Source organism: Manduca sexta, chromosome 23, assembly GCF_014839805.1.
Source record: "Manduca sexta isolate Smith_Timp_Sample1 chromosome 23, JHU_Msex_v1.0, whole genome shotgun sequence".
Lineage (NCBI taxonomy): Eukaryota > Metazoa > Arthropoda > Insecta > Lepidoptera > Sphingidae > Manduca > Manduca sexta.
The window spans coordinates 9,669,889-9,691,556 of NC_051137.1; the positions used below are offsets into that span (position 1 = coordinate 9,669,889).

A 21,668-nucleotide genomic window follows, 5' to 3' on the forward strand; every position below is an offset into this window, starting at 1 on the left:
TATGATAAGTATCGCCATCTTTAAGAAAACCCACATTTCATTTTGCAAACCTGACGGCACTTTTAAACACTTGGTTAAGGAAAATCATGATAGATGTCACTAGTTTGGTGTTACCGAGTACGATTTGTACACGATACTGCTCTTAGTGCCTGAAAGATATTTTAGTATAAGAAAACTCCGACAGATGGCACTTTAATTTTAGTCGCGAGTCAGGTGCTATTTCTTTGAGGTGTTTGCTCTATATAATACTTTTATTGGTGTTTGTTTTTGTCATAGTGTTTGATAATGTTGTTGAGATTTTTTTTAAATAGTTTATAGTTGCTTTCTATAATTATGACAGGTGAGTTGTTAATATAAGTGAAACTATGCTATTGACTATGGCTTTTAAAAAGATCGCTAAGAATTCAGAAGTCTGCCCACATAACTAGATCTTATCATGACCGTGCCATGAACATTTCAGGCACGGAAGTTTGATAATAGTAAACGTTGAGAATTAAGAACAAGTTATATTGCTTATATAAGACAAAGGACTTAGTTGTTGTCATAAAGTTGAATATGTTATTGCGTATTTTTCTCATATTTTATTTAGGTATCAAATTGATCATCCGCTTAGTGACAGTACCTAGGTTTTACGTATTTTGTGACAATACTGTAGTATGTGCTAGAAGCAAGGGAAAGGATTGTGGAGTGATAACTGTGTGTGTGATTTGCAAATATTTGCTCAGGGTTGAGTGTTCCGTAGTCGCTTTAAGTTTGTTAGAAACAACAAAGACGAGGCGAGGTTGTTGGAAGTGTCGATACTTGGTAAATGGTACTTAATCAATGTTCATGTATACCATTTTAATGTTATTTATGCGGAACTAATTCAATAGTATAGTGTTTCGATTTCCTTAAAATATAACTAAAAACTTACATGTTTCATCTCCAAAAGACTAATCCTTTACTAACTCTACTAAGGATACAAGTAGAGATGTAAATAGTACATTTACGGTCTCGAAGCTTATTTTAAATTCTATGTACGGGACATTTTATATTTTCGAATATGGCTAAGCTTGCCCTAACTTATGCTTATGATAGAGCATGAGCCAGTTCTCCCATATAGAAATGGGTTCAGGGGAGAACTAAAAATATCCCAAGGATTAAGGTTGTCTATTGTACTACTATTTTAAGGTGAAAATAAATACACATTTTATAGTATGTTTATTATATTCGATTTGTTTGTTTTATTCATGTAATATGTATTTTGTATTTAAAACATATGTATTATTAAATACATTTGTATTTTATATATTCAATGTTTTGATAGTACGTGCGATGTGCTTGTAATATAAATAATGTTAAAGTCATTGCTGGAGTTTTATATACAGGATCATTCTGTGAGTTTAGTATCTATTTGAGTCCTTTGGGTTTAAATATTGGTTACTTTTTAATTTAGGCTATAAGCATCTATCGAGCATACTTCGAGTATTTTACAAAAATCTTAAAATATTTTTCACGGGAGCAAATTAGCCGATAAAAGTAGCCTATATTGTGTTAATCCAGTACAAGGTCTATCTGTGTACCAGATTACATCTAAATCTGTTCAGCGGTTTTTGAGTTTACTTCTAAAAAACATACAAACATGCAAACATTTTCCCTAATATTCACACTTATAATATTAGTAAGAAAAAAGCAACAAACATTTTTACGAACATTTCCATTTATAAATTAGTCTAGTAAAATAAGATTTAACTACGTTCAATATTAGCTCAGCTGATACTGATTACCGAATACATTACATTTTATTTTAGGGGAACTTAAAATAAAAAACGTGTGTGTACGTAAGAAGTTATACTTTTTTAGTGTAATAAGATAAAAATCTTTCTAAAAATTTTATCCTTCGCGTTATCATATTTTTATAGAGAAAACGACACTTATAACAGAAAAAAAGGTACTGAATACATTGAAAGACAGTTTTATTATAATGCATTATTTAGTTAAATATTTTTTTCCTAACTTTAATAATTATTAATAGTATCTATTATAAAAAAAATTGTACACTTATTACATATTAAATAATAATATAATTTCATGGTGTCAGTTTTTTGTGACGGTGTGCGCGCGTATCGTAATAAAATATATCTTAATCAAGAGAAGTATAACTTCAAAAAATACATTTTAGGTTATATATTTCGTCCCTTCCACATATTTTACATTGGCATAAAAAATATTTCTTAATTAATATTTGCTGCACCGTATTAAAACGTTTATTTAAAAATATTCATAATAATAATAATTTAGAAATTATTTTTATGCTCTATTATAATTCGCTAATAAAATTATGTTAAGATTTCTTCCTCATTGAACTTTGCCCACGGCGGCCATTCTCATCGGATCAGCCAGGTACACAGGAGACATCATACTGCACAAGTGTGTGTGCAATACACAGGTGCACTCTCTGTTCCTTCACTCTTATAGTCCGGAGGTGTCATATCGCCAAAATCTCCGAGCTGCGAGTGAGTAATTTTAAGATGGAAAACCTCAGTCACAACTATTTTACCTTATCTGGGATTCGAATCCAAGTTCTCAGCGCGGTAGTTATACTCGCACCGTGTACGATTACAACTACGCCACCGAAACAGTTGAAGTTATAAAATTATATTATATACCTATATGACTCTGCAAAATTGTCAACGTTTTAATTTGTCGGTTGTGATAGCCCATGCGACTCGCTGTTTATTCTCATGTAGTACAGTCAGCAACAAAAGTAACTAAACAAATTAAAAATTGCCAAACGCTACCCACTTTCATGTTCGCACCAACATTTTTTTTAAATAAAATAATAGGGATTTTTTCACGCAAAGAAAAAAGTTTTCAACTAAACTTTACGTTATTAGCGGTATGAAGTTTTGAATTTGATCAGCTACTGTTGTGGCTGACTACATATTCAGTGACCATCTAATAAACGGCGACATATTTATCACGAAGTTAATTGACACAATGAATTCTTCGAAGATAAACTCAGTAGCAAGTATTATAGCCGCTCGTTAAACATTTTATACGAAACACTAATTTTACAAACATTTGTAATTGAGACATTACAGTTTTTATTGTTAAATGAACATCGTACTATTCTATATCATAACTCCGATGCCCAGAACGCCTGCCTCCTATAAATTTTAAAGCATATTTGTATTCCACTACAAATATTGCATCGTGTTCATCGAATACTGTTTCATTTGAGCAATATTATATTTACGACTTAGGCTATAATAAATATTTATTGTATACGTGTAGAAACCTATTCTGGGGTCGCTGGAGCTTAAGCTTCGCTTTCTGAAAGATAAATAAATTAGTCAGTAAATTATTTGTTTGTATGTAAATCTGTAATTTCTTAAGTGGGCCTATTCATTATCAGAAAATTGATAGTTAACTTAAAAATATTGGTCTTAGTTTGTTAACTCTCAATATTTTATTATGATTGCTTTTAAAACGATGTGAAATTAAAAAAATAACTTAGTAGTCCGAATGATTCGACTTTGATTCTTACAATTTTGTGAAAATGAAATAAATTTAGTAAGTATAAAAAAACAATAAGTAGGTTTTCAACGGGATCATGTTCATTTGTTGATGTTTTTCGAACATAATAAAATCGAGACTGTTTCCAGTACTATTTCCCATCTATACTTTAAAGTGTAAGATGTACATACAGATTTCATCGTATTTATAGAGAGATAACAAACAAAGGATATTTTCCTACAACGCGTGCATATTATATTAGTTCGAATTACAAATTGTATATATTTGTATGTAATATATTCATAACTTAGCACTTTATTGCAAGAATAGATACTGCAATAAACAATCATATGCGCGGATGTTGTTAATGGCGAGTTAAATTGGAAACACTTGTGTGAGCTTTCTTGTGTGATAACAAATGTGTACTTAGAGGTTGAAATGTAGTAACCAAACTCTATCCAAAATGATTATAAGTTATTAAGGTAATGCAATCGACAGGATGTCCGTTTGATATTCACTGATGATAGTAATTATTGTTGAGTCTACAAGTATTAAGCAATGACTCCAATCGATTACGAATTTGATTATTGTGAGATAAGTATCAACAGTAATTGCATTGTTTATGTCTAAGATATTATCTTGCACTAGCAGGTCGAAAAAATTTCAATGCGAAAAACAAAATTGCTATTTTAGAGATAAAATACATTTATTACTTTTACCTCTGAAAATGCCGCCAATAGCGCATAAACGCTATTAAGGATTTATATTTAAGTATTGGCTAAGACACTTTTAAATTTCTAATTATCCAAATAACTCTACGATCTTTAAATGTTTTGGTATTTTAAGTTAATTGTAGCGCTTCTCTATGTTTGATACTAAACTCTAAATTTAAATCTATTAACATATTTTTCTTACCATTTCGATGTTTTTTCTGTACGTCCTTTAGCAAAATTGGCGCTAAATAGTTCGTGAGCACGGATCCGATAGGCGTCGTTATTAAAATAGCTGGCACGATTAGTTTCACTAATTGTTCGGCATACTCCATGTCTTTTGTGCTATGATCGCCTCTTAATATTAATGTATTTATTGCCAGTGGGCACAAAACCGCCTGAAAAATGATTATGGTAAACCATTTGCAAGTAAAATACAATAATATTCCATCTACTACCATAATAATCTATATATTTTTCTTACACATTTTTTATTCGATCCAATATTTGAGTTAGAAAATATCAATGCCAAAAAGTCGCTTTGCATTCATATTGGTGAGGGCTTACAATAGGGGTTCCGTTGCGTCACTAACTCGTGTTATAAATGATTCAAATAATAACAGAAAAAATGGAGGAGACTCTTGTTTCAAATGGATATTTATTTTGGGAACTATTATCAGAACTATTTATTATTGATACATAAAATGGTAAATTAAATACAAGCAATAGACATTCGAGGAGTTTAAATACACAATAATGAAATTATATAAACTAGGTTGAAGTTTATACCATTTGACTAAGATTAATAAGTAGACGAATGGGTTTAAAGTGACGTAAACTAGCGTCAGAATTTTACGAGCCACGGAGACACGGAGACTCATAAAAAGTAGTTTGATAAAATTTTATGACTTACCTCAACAATGGATTTAGGCGTCCACGTGCAGCAGATAAACACTTTCTCTCTAAACGTCATGCCCCAACACACTACAGTGGCTACTGTCAATCTAATCGTCAAACAGATCAAAAGAATCCCCAAGCCGATGAGTAATATCTGGGACATTGCGTTCGAAATCTGTAAAATCATGTCATATAGTGCATAAGTAAAGACTTATAAAGAATAATGCAACGATATACTATTATTACATAGTATATTGAGAATATTGAAAAGCAGAAAAGAAATTCAAGTACTAAGTAGAAAAATTGCAAACAGGAATTTCAAAGCACTGAATATAAACTATTTGCTCGGGCGGCAGCTTGTTTCAAAATGTTGGTAAACGTTAAAGTGCTCGTAAGAAACATGGGTTTTGGTATTTCTATAAGAAGAGGCGACAACTCTCTTTAAAAGTCGAAAGAAAATATTAAGAAGTGAGTCTTGGATTTATGTATTTTCCAACACAACTGCTAACAAAATAAATGAAGTTGTACCACAAAGTATGTTCCCGTGAAAGCGAAGAGAGCAGGTTCCAAAGCGGACCACAACACCCGATATACCGTCGAAGCGGGATTGTTATTTAGCTTCCAGCCGTCGCGCGCCCAATGCGTCGCCGCAGTCGCGTTGCACGCCAAAACTGCTACACCAGCTGTAAACAGAATACTACACTCAAACCGCAAACTCAATAACTAACTTTCTTTTAAACAACAAGCATAAAAAGACATTATGCGATCAATGTTGTTAGTTACGACAACGAACAACAGGAACTCTTTTAAAATCGTGTATTCGTTGTGTTAAAAATAAGCGGAAAATGCAGCTAATGAAAGGTCCTACTTTTGTTGTTCTGTACAAAAAATGTTAGTGGAATATAACGCGAACACGGTGCAATACACACTTCAATACATTGTGAGTATTGCACCGTGTTGAGTTTATGATTGTAAGTTACCTGTAATCGAATTACAGTGATTTATACAGACCAATTATAATGTACCTATAAATATTTGATCACCTTGGGCCTTATTCTCTATCCCGCACGTTATTTTAACAGTGCGTAACAAGCACGTAACACAACGCATCATGTTTAGGACTATAGAAATTTAGCTTACAGAATACCATTCCACGCATATTTCTCGAAGATAACAGCCGCGTTACGCGTTTACTCTATCCTACAGAATAAGGGCCCTTTTCAAATATAATTACATAATAAGACTGATTCGAAATCAGATAGTTACTACAAAAGTATAATAGGGATAAAGTTTTGAACATCGTAACATCACTTTAGCCGGGCCACAGCAAATAAAGGCGTGAGAAAAAACCACCTGGTGCATTTGTTACGTTTACCTAACTACAAAGAATTGCAAGTTCTAGCAAGTTTCCTCGTACATATGTAGCCAGGAGCTCATGAGAAATACTTTGTACGTGGGAGCTTGTTATTGCTGCATCATTGAGTTTTAGATGGTCGGGAGAATATATTTTTCCGTGCACTTAAGATAATGTATACGAATGTTGAATTTGAAACTGTCTTAGAATGTGTTTGTCCTATATTTATGTGGTTTAAGGTTACTATTTTATTAGATATTCTATTTTTGTTATTTTTTTATGTTCCATATTAACCGAAGCTTTACTGTAGAGATCGCATTCGGAAATAATCCCGCAAGCATACTCTGTCTTTGTGAATACTTAATTTTTATGTAAAATAATACATAAAAGTAACATTAAAAGTATATGAAATAATAAAAAATATTGTTACCAGTGCCGCCCCATCCCAAGTATAGGGTGAAGAAGTTTGCGAACATGCCGCCAAGCAGTACGAATAAAACTCGTAACTCCGTGACGTAATAGTCGTGTGAGTGCGGCACCAGGCCCGCCAGGCTGCCCCAGGCGACTCCCAGCGCTACGCCCACGAACAGCGTCAACCCGACCTGCACAGTGCACACATGTGACTTATAAACTTTCCCGACAAACTAAACCTGCAATTCCAACTATATTATACAGCCAAACACGTTGATGTTACTTAATTAATTAAAACATGTTTGTTTATATATTTTGAGGTAATAATAAATGATACCGTTCTTTAAAAGCTTGGTGATTTCTTTCATATTTAATTCAGTATCGAGGTTAATCATTGTCCGAAAACATTTATAATATTGTAACATCAATGGGAAACATAACAAAGGCTCACTTTGATATAGCGGTAGGTATCATCGACATCGCTGAAAATGTAGCTAAAGACGATGCCGTAAACGCCGACGCTGAGCGCCGTGTCGGTCCCGCCGGCTGTGCACACTAGTTGGGGCCAGTTGTGCGTCCTGTCGGGGCTGACCCCACTCCGCAGCACCGCCGGCATCACCACCGCGCACGACAGCGAAGCGTAGATCGATCCCAGTAGCACTCCTACATGATAAATCACCATTGTCAAGTGTCAGCCATAAATTTAACGTCACGGATGTGCGCCGCTTGATGCTACGTAGCATTCGTTATCAGAATCGCTTGGAGATTCAGCGATAAGGATATGACCGATACGAATTATTGCCACCAAATTATTTTTGGAAATAAGGATATAAATAAATTGATTGATTTACAATTCGGTTTCGAATTTTTAATTGTTTTATTCATAGCTATGAACGCGCGTTATCAAAATTGCGATAAGATAAAAATAATTTTGTTTAAATATACATAAGTAGTAGTAGTGACGACAAATAAAACATAGATTGCATTTTATGGATGACAACATGAGTAAAACGAATTCGAAATATAGTAATGAGATTGTTCGCTAATTGGGAGGAGAAGAAATGAATTAAGTAAGAATAATTCGTATTGTTCGATACCGGCAAAGGGGTTACCGGCACAGCGTCGGTAAATTCGGACGCTGTGCCGGTAACCCGCCGGTGGATGAGTGGTAAGCCGGTGGATGAATTCGGACCAGGCAAAGAAAAAAATAATATGATTTTGTGTGTTTATTGTTTTGATTGATTACAATTACTTAAGGCATGTCGTTTATAAATGATATGTTGGTATAGTTACTTTTTATAAATTAATAACAATTATGTGTGGTGGATGGCAGTATGAAAGGTAAGCCTCGTGCTGCCTTTGACGCCCTTCGGTGCGCCGTGGCTTCTGAGCCCCGCCGCAACAGGAGACGTGCCGCACCAGGCGGCACCGCGCAGGGGCGGTTGCGGATGACAACTTAGACACTTCCGTTGGAGAGAGCCCGCGGTCAACTCCAGTGCGACGAATATAACTACAGCGGAGTTTTAGTTGGTATGCCGTAGGGTGTATATCCCGTTAAAGACTTGGCCAGACTTTTACCGTTTCTCGCTCTCTATCTCGGAGGCGTCTCAATGTCGGGTCGTAAGGCATGGTGAACCAAACATAACCGCTCAATCGCCCCCCCACGAAGGAGTAATAAGACACTTTCTCCACGAAACCAAAAAAATACTATTTTGAATTGGTAAGTCACCATAGCTTAGTTCGTATATGTTTAGGTGAAGAATAAGTGAATTATATGGTGAGGCAGTGAATGTTTTTTGGACTTTTTGTTCGTGGTTTGGTTGACATTAAGTTATGACTTTATTGCAAAAATAGGACATTGATTATAATGAATGAAACACACTAAATCGGATATTATCCAAACATGAAGCGTGTTAAAAGTAAAAACAAAACAGTTCGTTAAAAACTTTTTCGCTTTGATGCTTTGTCTGTTGAAAATCGGGCCGAGTAATTACAGGTGTGGGCGGCAGGCGTAGAGCGCGGCGTGGCGTACGCAGAGAAAAGCCCGGCGCGTGTGCATCGGACGCGCTTCAATGCCGTTCCCTGCGCTACACCATGGCACGTCATGCGGCGAAACTGCATTCAAATCTTTTGCAATACGAGCTCCGCACCAGAATTTATTGAATTGGCTTTGTACAGCACACACCGCGCTCCATTGTGCTGAGCGTGCGTGACAAATTTTATTTTATTACACGAGGTTTGCGGTGTGTCTCGCGCTATCGACCACTAAATTGGTTTTACTTCCGCCTGTGTATTTTTTAAACTGCTATTCAGAGTAAAACGTTTTAAGTTAATGTAAGCGATGAATAATGGAAACGTTTGTTTGAAGCTTAGGCGTATATTTGCATTTACATAATTCATATTTTATTACGTTGCGTATATAAAGAAGTAGAGAACACAATAAAATAGAATGTGTAAAACCCTTATTTGTTAATGATGAAATGTTCACATTATGATTATTAGTGAGTTGTGGAAAGGAATTAACATGCGTTATTACCTTAATGCTGAATGCATTGTTGGTGTAGTCAATATGAGTGATTGCATGAGCAAATGTTATCCTTATTACCTACAAAGAACTATAATACCATGTATGCCGCACGCCTTGATCAATAGATAAGTGAATTGTATCACGTCTATAAACTCAATCCCTCCACAAATATTTGATCTAATTAACTGAGTATCACTTATATAACGAACGCTGTAGTTGATGTTTGCGTCATCAAGAGCCCGTATTAATGAAATATATCATTCATATCATGGAGATCTGATCATGAAATTATACAGGTGAGTAGTCGGATACTATATTACGTACATGATAAAATCCAAGATATTTTTCTTATTAGGGACGAGATCAAATGAATTCGACATATTTATCGACGTTGGTTAACAGCGAAGATGTAATTTGTTGACATGAAATAGGATAAGAAGTGATTAATATTTAAAACACACAAATCCGTTATCAATTTGTTCAACTCTCAAAATAGCCGATAGTTATCCGAAATTAAATGAAATTGGTACAGAAAATTGCGGTTATGTAATGTTGTTGGCCTATTGGACTATTAAAGCTTACTTACTTCTTTAACAAACTTATTTTATTACTTTATTTCAATCATTTGTTAAATGAAATTTTATTGCGTTATCACGTTTTATGTCTATAATAAATTTATTTCTGTCAACATTTATTTCAAGCGTTCATTGAATAAAATAATTGTTATACTTTATTATTGAGACATCAAATTTACAAAATGGTATGTAGGTATTAAACAACCAATAAATCATTAGGGAAACTATGGAAAAAAATATTTTATATAATTTATAGTTTGGTTTTATAATTAAATTTATAGTTTTTTTCATATTTAAAATAGCCCACAACAACCGAGGCAGTCCTTGAGTAGCCTACATTAATATGTAATGCAAAAAAAAATGATCGTTATTTTTTAATAAGAATTCATTGCGCGGCCCCGTTCTGCTCTCGTCATCGTGAGACATTAGATATTAAGTTTTATTATACTTGACAAATCTTCTTGGCGGTAAAATAGATATCATGATGGTACTTAGCTAACTGATGAACTGATCGATCACAAAGCCACGTAGGATGTGCTAAAAAATTCCGAACTTACCCCATACCCAAGGTAAATCCAGGAGAAACCGGGTGCAGACGGTTAGCGTGGCCACTTCAGCAATCCAAGGTAAGGTTCCGAGTGATGCGACTTGACGCCAGTTTCGCTTCATGAAGTTCGTATCCCACGCCAACGACGATTTGCCCAGAATGATTACTGGGTAAATTTTTCTGAGGAAAAATGGGTAGTTCGTAAATTTTAATTTAAGAATGTAGTTTTAGGTTTCATTGGTAGCTGAATCTAGTACTTGTTCAGAAAGAATAATATATTATCTCTAGTATTTGAATGATTAATGTTTTAAAAAGTATGTCACTGGTGGTAAATTAGGCTAATATGAACGGCTTTAATATGATATACCTACATAAGTACTTATAACTCAATATATTGTGGTTAAAAATAAAATAATATGGCAAAGTAAATGAAAGTGATTGGATTATTTTTTAAATTAAAATATTGACAAAACAATATTGGTCATATTCAAATAAAAAAGAATACTCGATATCCATATGCATCGGTTATCTTTAATGCAGTTACAATGCCACAAACAGATAGACAATTGAGTTAAACCCATCACATAAATCTTTTAATATCGGACGTTATAAATAATTCCATGTCATTGTTTAAACATTCATGTGGTTTTTTGAGTGCCATTTATCATTTTGTCCATAGTTTTTTGTATACCTACTATACAGGATTAAATAACAATAGTAAAATCTGATGATTACATTGACTAACGAAAGGCAAATGTCATATGTCATTATTTTGCAAATAGTATGTAAATGAGAAAGTTAGTGATGATTGACGTTTGGTGAAAGTAAGCGAGTATTTTGCCGCAGGGATTTAGATGAACACTTGACGCATCAGTAGCGCAATTCTTGGATTAATATATTTGTAAGCTACTTCTTATCTCCAGGAACAATCATGGCTCTTTTAAAGGAAGGAAAGCCTTATATGCACTAGGAAACAATGTTTATATCTGAAATCATTACCTCAAAAAACCATCGACGTGAGGAAACATTCTCATGTCCAGGTAATCCAAGTGACGAGCAAGTATTCCAGTCAAAAGCGCCGCTAACAGAGGTGGTAGAGTTGTCACACTGTTTAGAATCTGTCCACTGGCCCAAGCTATCACCACGATCACACCGAGTCTGAACCATTCGCCGTTGTATTTCCATCCGTCGCCCCAAGCAGACCATAAAAAACCCCATGATATTAAGCCTAAACATAAAAGGATTTTCAGTTAGCGGAAAATAAATCTCAAACATTTTATCAACGTCTTGGAGACTATCGTGGCAAGTATTACGACGCTTGCAAATTGTTGTTCTGAATTTTATTACGTACAGCATATCGGTTTTCATTTAATTGCTGATCGAGCCATTCTTCGGCTAGGCGATTGAATTTAAACAATCAGTAAATACTATTATTAATTCTGCACGATTAATGTAGGAGCACGCTTTTTTTGCATACGTTTGGGATCACATTAATTGTTATTCATAGTGTTGTTTCAGCATTGTATTACATTATGTACATACCCCGATACTGCATTTAAAGCAATTACTCGTATATCAGTATCATAACTTTAATTTTAACAACAATATTTATTTATTTTAAAAAATAATTAATAATAATTGTGCTTATTTATTTCTTACTTAGTATTAACTACATTAAATTCTTTATGAAATGAAACTTACCTAATATAGTCAAAGTATAATAATGAACACACGTAGGAGTCACTATGGTTTTCCACTTAATTTTCTTTTTCTTTTCATTATTTTGAACAATCACACTCTTGTCAGTGCTAAAACTTGGTGAGAAGTCAGATCTGAAATCATTTTTTATTTTTTTATTTTAAGTAAAAAAATTACAATGTATACGAAATGGGAAGAGCCTCACAGAGATGCTCTCATGACGATTTTTTCACCACCCGCCACCTTGTCTAATAAACAGGCTTCTTCCTTCATGACTGCGTTGTAGTAATTACATTTGAGCTTATTAAGATAAGTGAAAAACCGTAAGACTGTGCGTATTTACGTAGCAAAAAAGTACTTACTCACGTTTTTAGTTTTTCTTCGGTGTGTATTATGTAGACGCCTTTATCAAGAACAGTTGCCGACTCCTTATCTGAAATATATATGCATAGTTTTAATATTGTAAAGAATAAATTGAAAAATATTTAATTTTTTTTTAATGTTTGTGGCATTTAGTAGGGAAAATAAATACGACATCTGGTAAGCGTATCATTTACTGATTAAAATTTTGTTAAAATAAAGTCAAGTATCCAAAATTTTAAAATGAATTGGTTTGGTATTATGATTTATGACACAGACTGAAATAAGTTATCCCATTTATTATTTTAAAAATGCGCGTTTTTAAAAATTACTCATGTAATTTTAAAGCTGATCCTAGGAATTTTTGTATTTCGTTTCATATTATTTTTAAATGAGTCTTTTAAAGTTTATAAATAGACAGGAATTTATAAATTGCAAGCGTTGTCCTAAACTCGTAAATAAGGTAGTACCACTAGTTAAATCGAATCCGACTGAAATAATTCGCGAAAGTGAGTTTTGTGAGTGGCTTTTAACCATGAATATTGGCTGCCAAGCAGAGTTCAAAGAACTAAACGAGGCTAAGTAATTACATTTTTCATCACTCACGATTCTGAAATAACTATTAACATGTGACGTCTAATTTTCAATTCATCACTACCTATGCCTAATGCATATTTCGCGTCTATTCCCGAACAAAATCATTTTTTCACTTCCTCCTATTTTAATTTCTGTTGTTTTATGCAATGCGAAAAAATGCATTCAGTCTATCCTTTGTGTCGTTTGATCTCATTCTATGATTCTGTTGGGCCGCGTTACCGTTGAGAAACAGACAAACAAAACATGTTGCGGCTCTCGGCAGTTGGCAGAATTAAGCCGCCTTATTAGACGTCCTGACTTAACCTAGTTTTGCTTTGACTAACTAACTGCTACATAAGCAAACATCGGTAAGATTAATGTGACAATGTGCAATGCATTTACTATATGAAGTGGTGGTTAAAAAACTCAGCCCTGCTTGGGCAAATAATCAACACATGAAAAATCTATCTAAACCATTCAGCAAATGTACCTACAAAGATGGCGAAGTCGTATAAACAAACATATTTCATGCAATTATTTTTTTTTACAATGTAGTCATTCCTTAGCTATAGTAGCTATAAACAAAACAAATCAGTCCAATATCTGGATTGATTTGCGACATGGGACAATTCTGAACGTATCGTTGTTCGAGATCTATTAGACGCCACGCTGTGATGCGCAGCGCATATTAAGTCCGCGGAGAAGTTATTCATTATTGAAGCGGTGGTATAGATATCAATATTGGTTTGATATTTGGTTTATTCAGTTAATATCGAAATAGTACATCGTCCAATCAATAGTCCTGCTTGTCTTGGATTCAATAACATATTCGTATTACCAAACTTTTACTCTAAATTAAACATCCTCGCTTCGCTAAACATATTCGTTTGTGATAGAAAATGATAATATTGTGTACAAATATTTTAACATAGTCCGAAGATACATTTTGCTGAATCTTTTTAAATTTGAATGGGTTATTTAAAGTTGTGTGTGGCGAATTAGTCAAACGCGGCTTATCAGAATCACAAGATCTGTGAGCAAAATTTGTTTAGAGTAAACAGAGCTTAGAACGGAAAATAAAGTAGCTAAATATTCTGTTTAAACATTGGACAGGTAAAAATACACAAATGGAATAATTTACATTGAATGGAATAAATATACAATGGTGTTGCGTATCGTTATTGTATTTTAAGATTAATATACCATTGATAAATCACGTTTTCAAAAATGATAAAGAAATGAACTATCTTGGTTAATAAACGTGGATGATAAAATAAAAATATATCAATTGGATCATCAGGTAGTTTGGATCTTTTATGAATGGTAAAACTAAATTGAAACGGGTTTTGGTAGCCTTGGCTCCAATGTTTCAGCGTATTGAATTAACAATGGTCAAATGATAAAATATGTAAGTACACATTTAAAGTCATCACGAACGTAGATAACGTCTACTGAGAAACGAGAGTTTAATTTCCAAATTGAAGTAGTTCATTTTTATGTAGCTCATAAAATATTGTACCGGATTCAATGTTATCATGTTTGTTATGTTTTGTATTTATTATATTTCTATTGTCTTAAAGATTGTGGCTCATGCTGTGATTGCTTATAACCAGAGTTACAATTACGTAAGCTATTATAGCTATAAATATGTGTAGTTATTATAAGAATTATTGTAAACTCCGTTAGCAATCCTTATCCAATAAATAAATAAATAAATAAATAAACAAGGTCCTTTACAATATATGACGTAAATTGTTATAACTGATTTAGAAAACTGTAATCTTATAATCTATATATATAAAAATGAATCCCTATTTCCCTTGGTCACGCCATCACGCGTGTACGGCTGGACCGATTTCTCATTTTTTTTGTTGTGTTTGTTATTGTCAGGAGAAGGTTCTTATGAAAGAAAAAAAGACAAAAAAATGCAGAAAGAAAGAAAAATTTAAGAAAAGTTAACGAAAATATTAATTTTATTTAACTGTCAATTGTTTGAAATTACTGTCAGCGATTGACAGAATGCGCACTGCAAATTCATAGTTAAGACGGGACAACGTCTGTCGGGTCAGCTAGTATTATAAGTATATATATTTAATTAATAAAATGACATACCATAATAATATTATAGTTGCATAATTTATTGATTAGTGGAGCTAGGAAACTATGTAAAAAAGTAATCATAGAATTATAATATATGAGTATTCGCGAAATAAACCCTCAACTCGTGAAATGTCGGCCTGCGACTTGGTACCGGAAAGTCGGTGTAATTAACTACATATAAGGAATTCAATTTCAAGGAGTATAAAAAATATAAAATCACTCGATATGTAGTATGATAACATCGAAGGGCTAGAGTATATTATGTTACTTATTTGATGACTAGTGAAGTAGACGGGTTTGGATTTCGAATATAGAGCAGAGAATAGAGAGAAGAATCATATGCAAGAAGAATTATAAGTGAGGCTTAATTGAGTCTTGTTTCGAAAATATGTCCTATGCTATGATATATTCGACACTAATGTTTTGTAATTGAAACAGGTCACGGTGTTATCCACACTGAGACGATCCTGCATCGTAAACACCGATTTTAAATTCACATACCTATGTATTTTAATGAATCTTAAATTAAAATAAGTATTCTAAGGTATGGATATGTTTGTGTTTGTAATGTTATGTTTGTATAATGTTATGAAATTATTAAATTATTCATGTATATCCAAGAATCCCTCTATGTCTTCATAGTGAAAATTCATTAAAAGACTTTTTAATTTTGTTTTTGCTTCACTTCTTGTTATAATATATTTTATTTATAATTATCCTTATAATAATATGGATAAAACAACTTATCAGTTCAGAGGCTAGATAAATGGAGTCGGTACTATATTTAATACTTGTTTAACTCTCATTATGTTGTAATTACTGACATTGCTAAGTAAAATAAAACCTAACACCTGAGATAAAGCGAAACTTTATGATTATATGACTGCTTAGTTATTTATAACTTTTTGCTATTTGATATCAAATGATTTCTAGGAAGTAGGCGAGGGCAAATGAGCATTGCGTATTTCTTGAGACTGGCCACATATTAAATGCATGGAATATGACTTCACACCTCCTCCCGCTATATCCTTGTTCATAATATCAGCATAATTTTAATACAAAAAAAATCGTGCAGAAAATAGAAATTAAGTAACAATTTTCTAATATACAGACTCTGTTATAGTATAGAATAGCTGTAATAATAGAATTGTCCTACGTTATTTCCATTTTTCATTTCCCATAAAAACTCTGATAATACTATAATGATAAAATTCTGTCAACTATTTATACAGGATTAAAATCGCGGTGTCATATCAGTTATCGTTTAATATAAAGTATATTTCACGTTGTTTACTGAATGTTTCGTACATTCCTACTTCGTCGGTACGTAACGTTTTTCGGTGTATCTACCTAGATGAGAAAATTTGTCCGAAGTCCATTACTTGTGACAAAATGCATCTCATTACTGTATAGGCAAACTTTATTATACAAATTCAAGTTCAGCAAGCGTAATCTGAGTTACCTTGTCCCCAAACACGGCTAGGTTACATCATATTGTAATATATTGTTATATCATAAGCTAACAACTAGGTAACAGATAATTTGATTGATATGCCGTTATGAAAACTATAGTATCTAGAGGCATAACGACAGAATATTATTACGTTATAAACCGATAAAAAAAAATCTTAAAGCTAAATAAATATGGACGTTCTTTTAAGCACTAAAGAAATGAATCTTTAGATATAGTTAGACAGGGGATTGTTTGGGTCTCCAGAAACCTACTCACCATACGAAATGCCATAACAAGCTGACAGTTTATATTCATTGCTTGTGGGATCGTTGTATTACTTTAGATCTGGTGGACCAGTCACGCTGCAGAGAAATATATTTGCTTTTAACCGTGTGAAACAAATTGACATAATAAGGAGATTTCTCAGACTTCTTAATTTAAGGAGAGGTAAAGATATTCTAAATTGTATAGGTATATATTTGGTACTAAGATGCGCATTAGATTAAGTACGAAATATATACGTCATATTGGTATATAAATAAAATAAGGTATTTTTATCTAGGTGACGGATAATTGTATGATTGGCACCTTCGACTAGTCTTGGCATTAATGGCATGTCAACCATGAGAGTTTAGAGACGCAGTAGTCATATTTGTCTTCAGATTTAATGGGTCTACTCGTCCGCATACTAGCAAAAATAAATGATAAGTTGCTTTTGTATTTCGTACGGTCAGTGTGATTGTTTTAGGTTCTAAGGAAGCTGGGAGAACATTTATGATTCTCCTGCGTTTGGGGGAAGTGGGAATTTCTAAGGTTAGACGATACGCTTGGTATCTTATTATATCGTGTTGCTAAAGCGGTCGTAACCCAAAAAACGGGTTTCGAGGTACACGAAGGCGAATTCCGGTTTTCGTTTGAATCTGAACACCCGATATTTTTTTGTTTTATATTATATATGTCTTTTATTTATCAGACGTAAGATATGTTATTTAAAAAAAAACTATTTTTATATCGGTGAACTCCGTGTCAGTTTCTTTAATATTATGACAGCGATTGACGTCATACCGAAGGCTGCTTTTAAAAACTACGCAAAATTCATTCTGAAACAAGTGTATAAGCGTAGTGCGCCGATTTCGGTTTAAGGTTCATATACGTACTAAGGGGATAGCCGCTCGGTTGAGTTTATGAAGCGCATTGTACCGAATTTTTTATTCTTTTGTATGGGCGAGCCTCGGCTTCATAACAATGGATAATTCTCACTAGGAGAACATTCGCGTGACGGCCAACAGCCAAGCGCGTTACATGCTTCAACTATTTACACTTAGGTACATATTATAGAACCAAAGTCGACCCTCGCATCTGGCTGTCTGAATGTGATAAACTCAAAAACTATAAAATGGATCTCGATGAAATTTGGTTAAGGGATATTTTGAAATCCTAGGAAGGCCATAGGCTACTTTATCCCAAGAAAAAAATTTCACGCGGGGCAAGCCGCGAGCAAAATCTAATATAGTAATTATGAGTGAATGCTGCTAAAGTGTTTTATATTAAAGTAGTGTTGCTACTGTTTATCGACAGGCGTAACGTTCAACAGGTAAGAGACTTCGTCGTCTCTGATTACTGGTTAGTTGTTTATAAACTTTATCTCAAACACTTTTGTTCCTGAAAGATAGAAAGATTTAAGAAAGTGAACAGAGGTAACAGACAAAAACTGCAATCCTACAACATGTGACTGCTTCTTGAGGTAATAGGGTGCCTTTCGGAAGCGGAAAGTTTCCACAATTATTTTTGCGCGACTTGGAAATCGAAAGTAGCACTTTACGGTTCCCGGGTATGTGTTGCCACTAGACTGACATGTTATAATAATTACAAGAGAGTATTTCGATGTTCAAACCAAGATAAAGGTGAATAACGCAACGTGATGTCCTTTTAGCTTCTGATTTACTTTAGAACACCATAATATTTTTTGAACTTGTTATTTAATTATATTCCGTGTAATTAGAAACTGGACGTTGTCCCAATTTTTTATTATCCTTTAGTTCGTGGGGAGTTTATTAAATTTTATTTTTATAGATTTATGTTACTCAATGGTCGATGGAAATTTCAAATATATACATATATGTTTTATACATATGTTTTATATAAATAATATTTAAATAGCATGTCTAAATAAAAAAAAATACATTTAAGAGACAACATCGCTACAAAAATTCTAGAAATAACGTTAGTTTTTATGTATCTTATAGGTGTTACCGAGCGAATATTATTTGTGACAGGGTAACGACCCGCTAGCATTTGCTTATAGCCTGAAATCTAAACTATTAACAACATGGATCTATCACATACTAAATGGAACATTCAGGTTACGTCATGTTCTTTTTAATTCTACGACGTTGATTAACTAATTAAGATTGCCATATATATTAACACTCGTATGTTATTGTACATAGTTATTTATTAATTAGCTCTTTTGTTATGCTTTTAAGTGTGTCGCTAATAATAAACGGCAAGTGTATTGTTATGAAAAAAACCTAATCACCATTGATTTAAGCTGCAATAATGCACAGACAAAATTGATTAGATTAGCAACATAGTGATTAAAAAGTTATTTTTAGTCGATCCATTTTTCGTGAGGTTTTGATTAATATCTGTAAAACTAAAAAAAGGCATAATTGTCGTAGTGTGTATAAATATTTTCTTTATCTGTAAATATGCACTAAACCAATACAACTTCACTTAACGTACTGCGACATCATTTTTTCTATTATCTGTGGGCTATTCATCTATGGACTTTAAATTAGTCATTTTTATTCTACACATAGTAGAAAAAAACTAAGTAAACGAAACATTAAAACCGTTGTTATGTAGACCTTTAAAAATACGAACAAAACCTAAATATTGTTTTGAAAAGTAAAAAATTTGACAAGGGCGCGTTACTCGCGCACCGAGGATTCTGTACAAACCAGTTTATTTTGTTATTAAAGTACATATTTACGGTTTACATGTTTTTTACGTTACATGCACCCTAAGACCTTGCTTTTGGACAAATTTCATAATTCTAGGTCAACAGGAAGTAATTCCATAGATTTTGATTCTTTTGTGAAATCGCAAAATATGAATATATATATACTGTCATATCCTTTAATCGTGTTGACTTATAAGTTTGATGTTTTCATAGCTGTTAGAGATCATAAATTTAAGTATGTGATATAAATTTTAACTAGATATCTTTACACTTTCCTGAGCAAAAATGCCAACGATGTTATTCTAAAAAGGTTATTTTGACGTACGGAACTCTAAAATATATATCATAATTTCTTGTAGTTTAATTAGTCTTATTAGAAATGTATAAAGAAAATATTGTGAATGACAATTCAATAAACAACAATGAAGTACAAACCGTGACGAATACGTTTTACAATGGTATTTAATGGTAGAGCGGCACGTAGCGCCTGATGCATTTCTTCAATATTCTGTTACAATATATTTAGATTGTTTTTGTTGCAAAAACTGACACAGATATTGTTTGTTGACACGGTCATCGGGTTCAAGCCAGGTCATGGTAAACGTTAATAGACCTATTGAAGAACACGCGACGCAGAACACTACGAACCTCTGTACTCTATAAATACACCAAAGTTTGATTCATTTTATAGCTCATTACTAATCATAATGGCCGTTGACAATTGTTTCATTTGTCAAAGGCCTTTACACCGGTACAATTTATAGGGAATATTCGCGATATCAAGCAATTAGTCATTAAAATCTGATTTAATTGCAATCAAAATGAAATATATAATTCCTAGTTCTTGTTAGTTTAGAAATTAGGATTATTTATTTATGTGTACATTTTAAACCTCTTCAGCGACAATATTTTAAAAACAAATTGGCGGTAAAATGAAAGTTAAGTCAAGTAAAATATTTTTTCAATAGTATTTAAGTCATAATCCTATTTCGAGGTTCGTATTTTTTCTTCTAAAAATATTGTATAAGTATCTGCTTAGTTTTTGAGCACAGAAAAGAACGAGCACTAGAATTTATTTAAATAAAAATGAAATAATAATCACGTTGTCCATTAGAATTTCCTAAGTACAGATTTGAGATGATCTTAATTAATGCGACCTGTTATTAATTATTGCGGTATTTGACATGTTTAATAATAATTATCACGTTTAATTTGTGAGTACCCGATGAATGAATTCGTAATTATATTCATGCAAGCTATTGAACTATTGTTTGAATTCTCATGTATAGTTAGGCTGTGTCAGTAAAAAAACGTATTGTCTTTAACTAGGTCACAACTTCTTGCCGAATTAAAAACAACAATTATTTTTAAGAAACGCAAAATCACACTTCCTATAACAATGCACACTTTATTTTGTATTTATTTGTTAAGCTAAATTGCAATGAAAATATATGTTTAAGAAAGAACGAATCTAAGTTTATAAATATTTGTCTATTATTAATTCAAGAGTTCTAAACATAAATTATAATCTTTTAGGTCACATTTCACAACAACATTGTAGTAAATGAAATATTTAAAAATATAAATTGCGAGGTCCAATGTTCGATAAGACATCCAAAACAAACAAATATTAATTAAAATTATAAAAAGGATTTACTTACTTTGTGCCATTTTAAATCTGTGCAGATAGTATTTAAAAAAATTATAATATTTTATTTCACTGTATTTTTTTCACACTTATGAGGTTAAGGACTGGAACAGGGTAGTTGAGATATTGGTGGAAGGAGCAACGTCGTCTGATACTTCACGAGCAGCGCTGAGCGTGCTGGCTTGTGATCACGCCATGTACCGAATCAATAAATAATTTGTCATTAGACACTATGTATCCCAGAGCTGACGCCATAAAGTTTATCAGTGATGCTTTAACAGACCGATTAACGATGACTGAACAACACTATAGAAAAAAATATTTATTCATTACAATTGTCAAGCAGCAC

The 21,668-nt window shown here is 32.9% G+C and overlaps 1 protein-coding gene across 2 annotated transcripts; it reads right to left on the minus strand.

Annotated features, from left to right (window-relative positions):
• Positions 1 to 1,294: 1,294 nt before the first annotated feature.
• Positions 1,295 to 21,655, minus strand: LOC115441034 (sodium/hydrogen exchanger 9B2). 2 transcript variants are annotated; one of them, XM_030165605.2, is made up of 11 exons: positions 21,333 to 21,655; positions 12,584 to 12,650; positions 12,221 to 12,351; positions 11,519 to 11,747; positions 10,530 to 10,699; positions 7,322 to 7,533; positions 6,890 to 7,061; positions 5,634 to 5,788; positions 5,122 to 5,280; positions 4,414 to 4,606; positions 1,295 to 3,315 (listed from the first exon to the last, which is right to left on the minus strand). In XM_030165605.2, exons 1-11 carry the CDS (start codon positions 21,340 to 21,342, stop codon positions 3,302 to 3,304), a joined length of 1,512 nt encoding a protein of 503 aa, XP_030021465.1. In that variant the 5' UTR covers positions 21,343 to 21,655; the 3' UTR covers positions 1,295 to 3,301. The 2 variants fall into 2 exon arrangements, with proteins under 2 accessions (XP_030021465.1, XP_030021466.1); XM_030165606.2 differs by lacking the exons at positions 12,584 to 12,650; positions 21,333 to 21,655 and adding an exon at positions 12,423 to 12,550.
• Between the last annotated feature and the right edge of the window lie 13 nt (positions 21,656 to 21,668).

Coding starts and splice junctions, on each gene's coding strand:
- LOC115441034 (XM_030165605.2), bottom strand. Junction 11,748..12,220: donor TTATACTTTGACTATATTAG/GTAAGTTTCATT, acceptor TTTTATGTTTAG/GCTTAATATCATGGGGTTTT. Junction 7,062..7,321: donor ATACCTACCGCTATATCAAA/GTGAGCCTTTGT, acceptor TGCACTGTGCAG/GTCGGGTTGACGCTGTTCGT.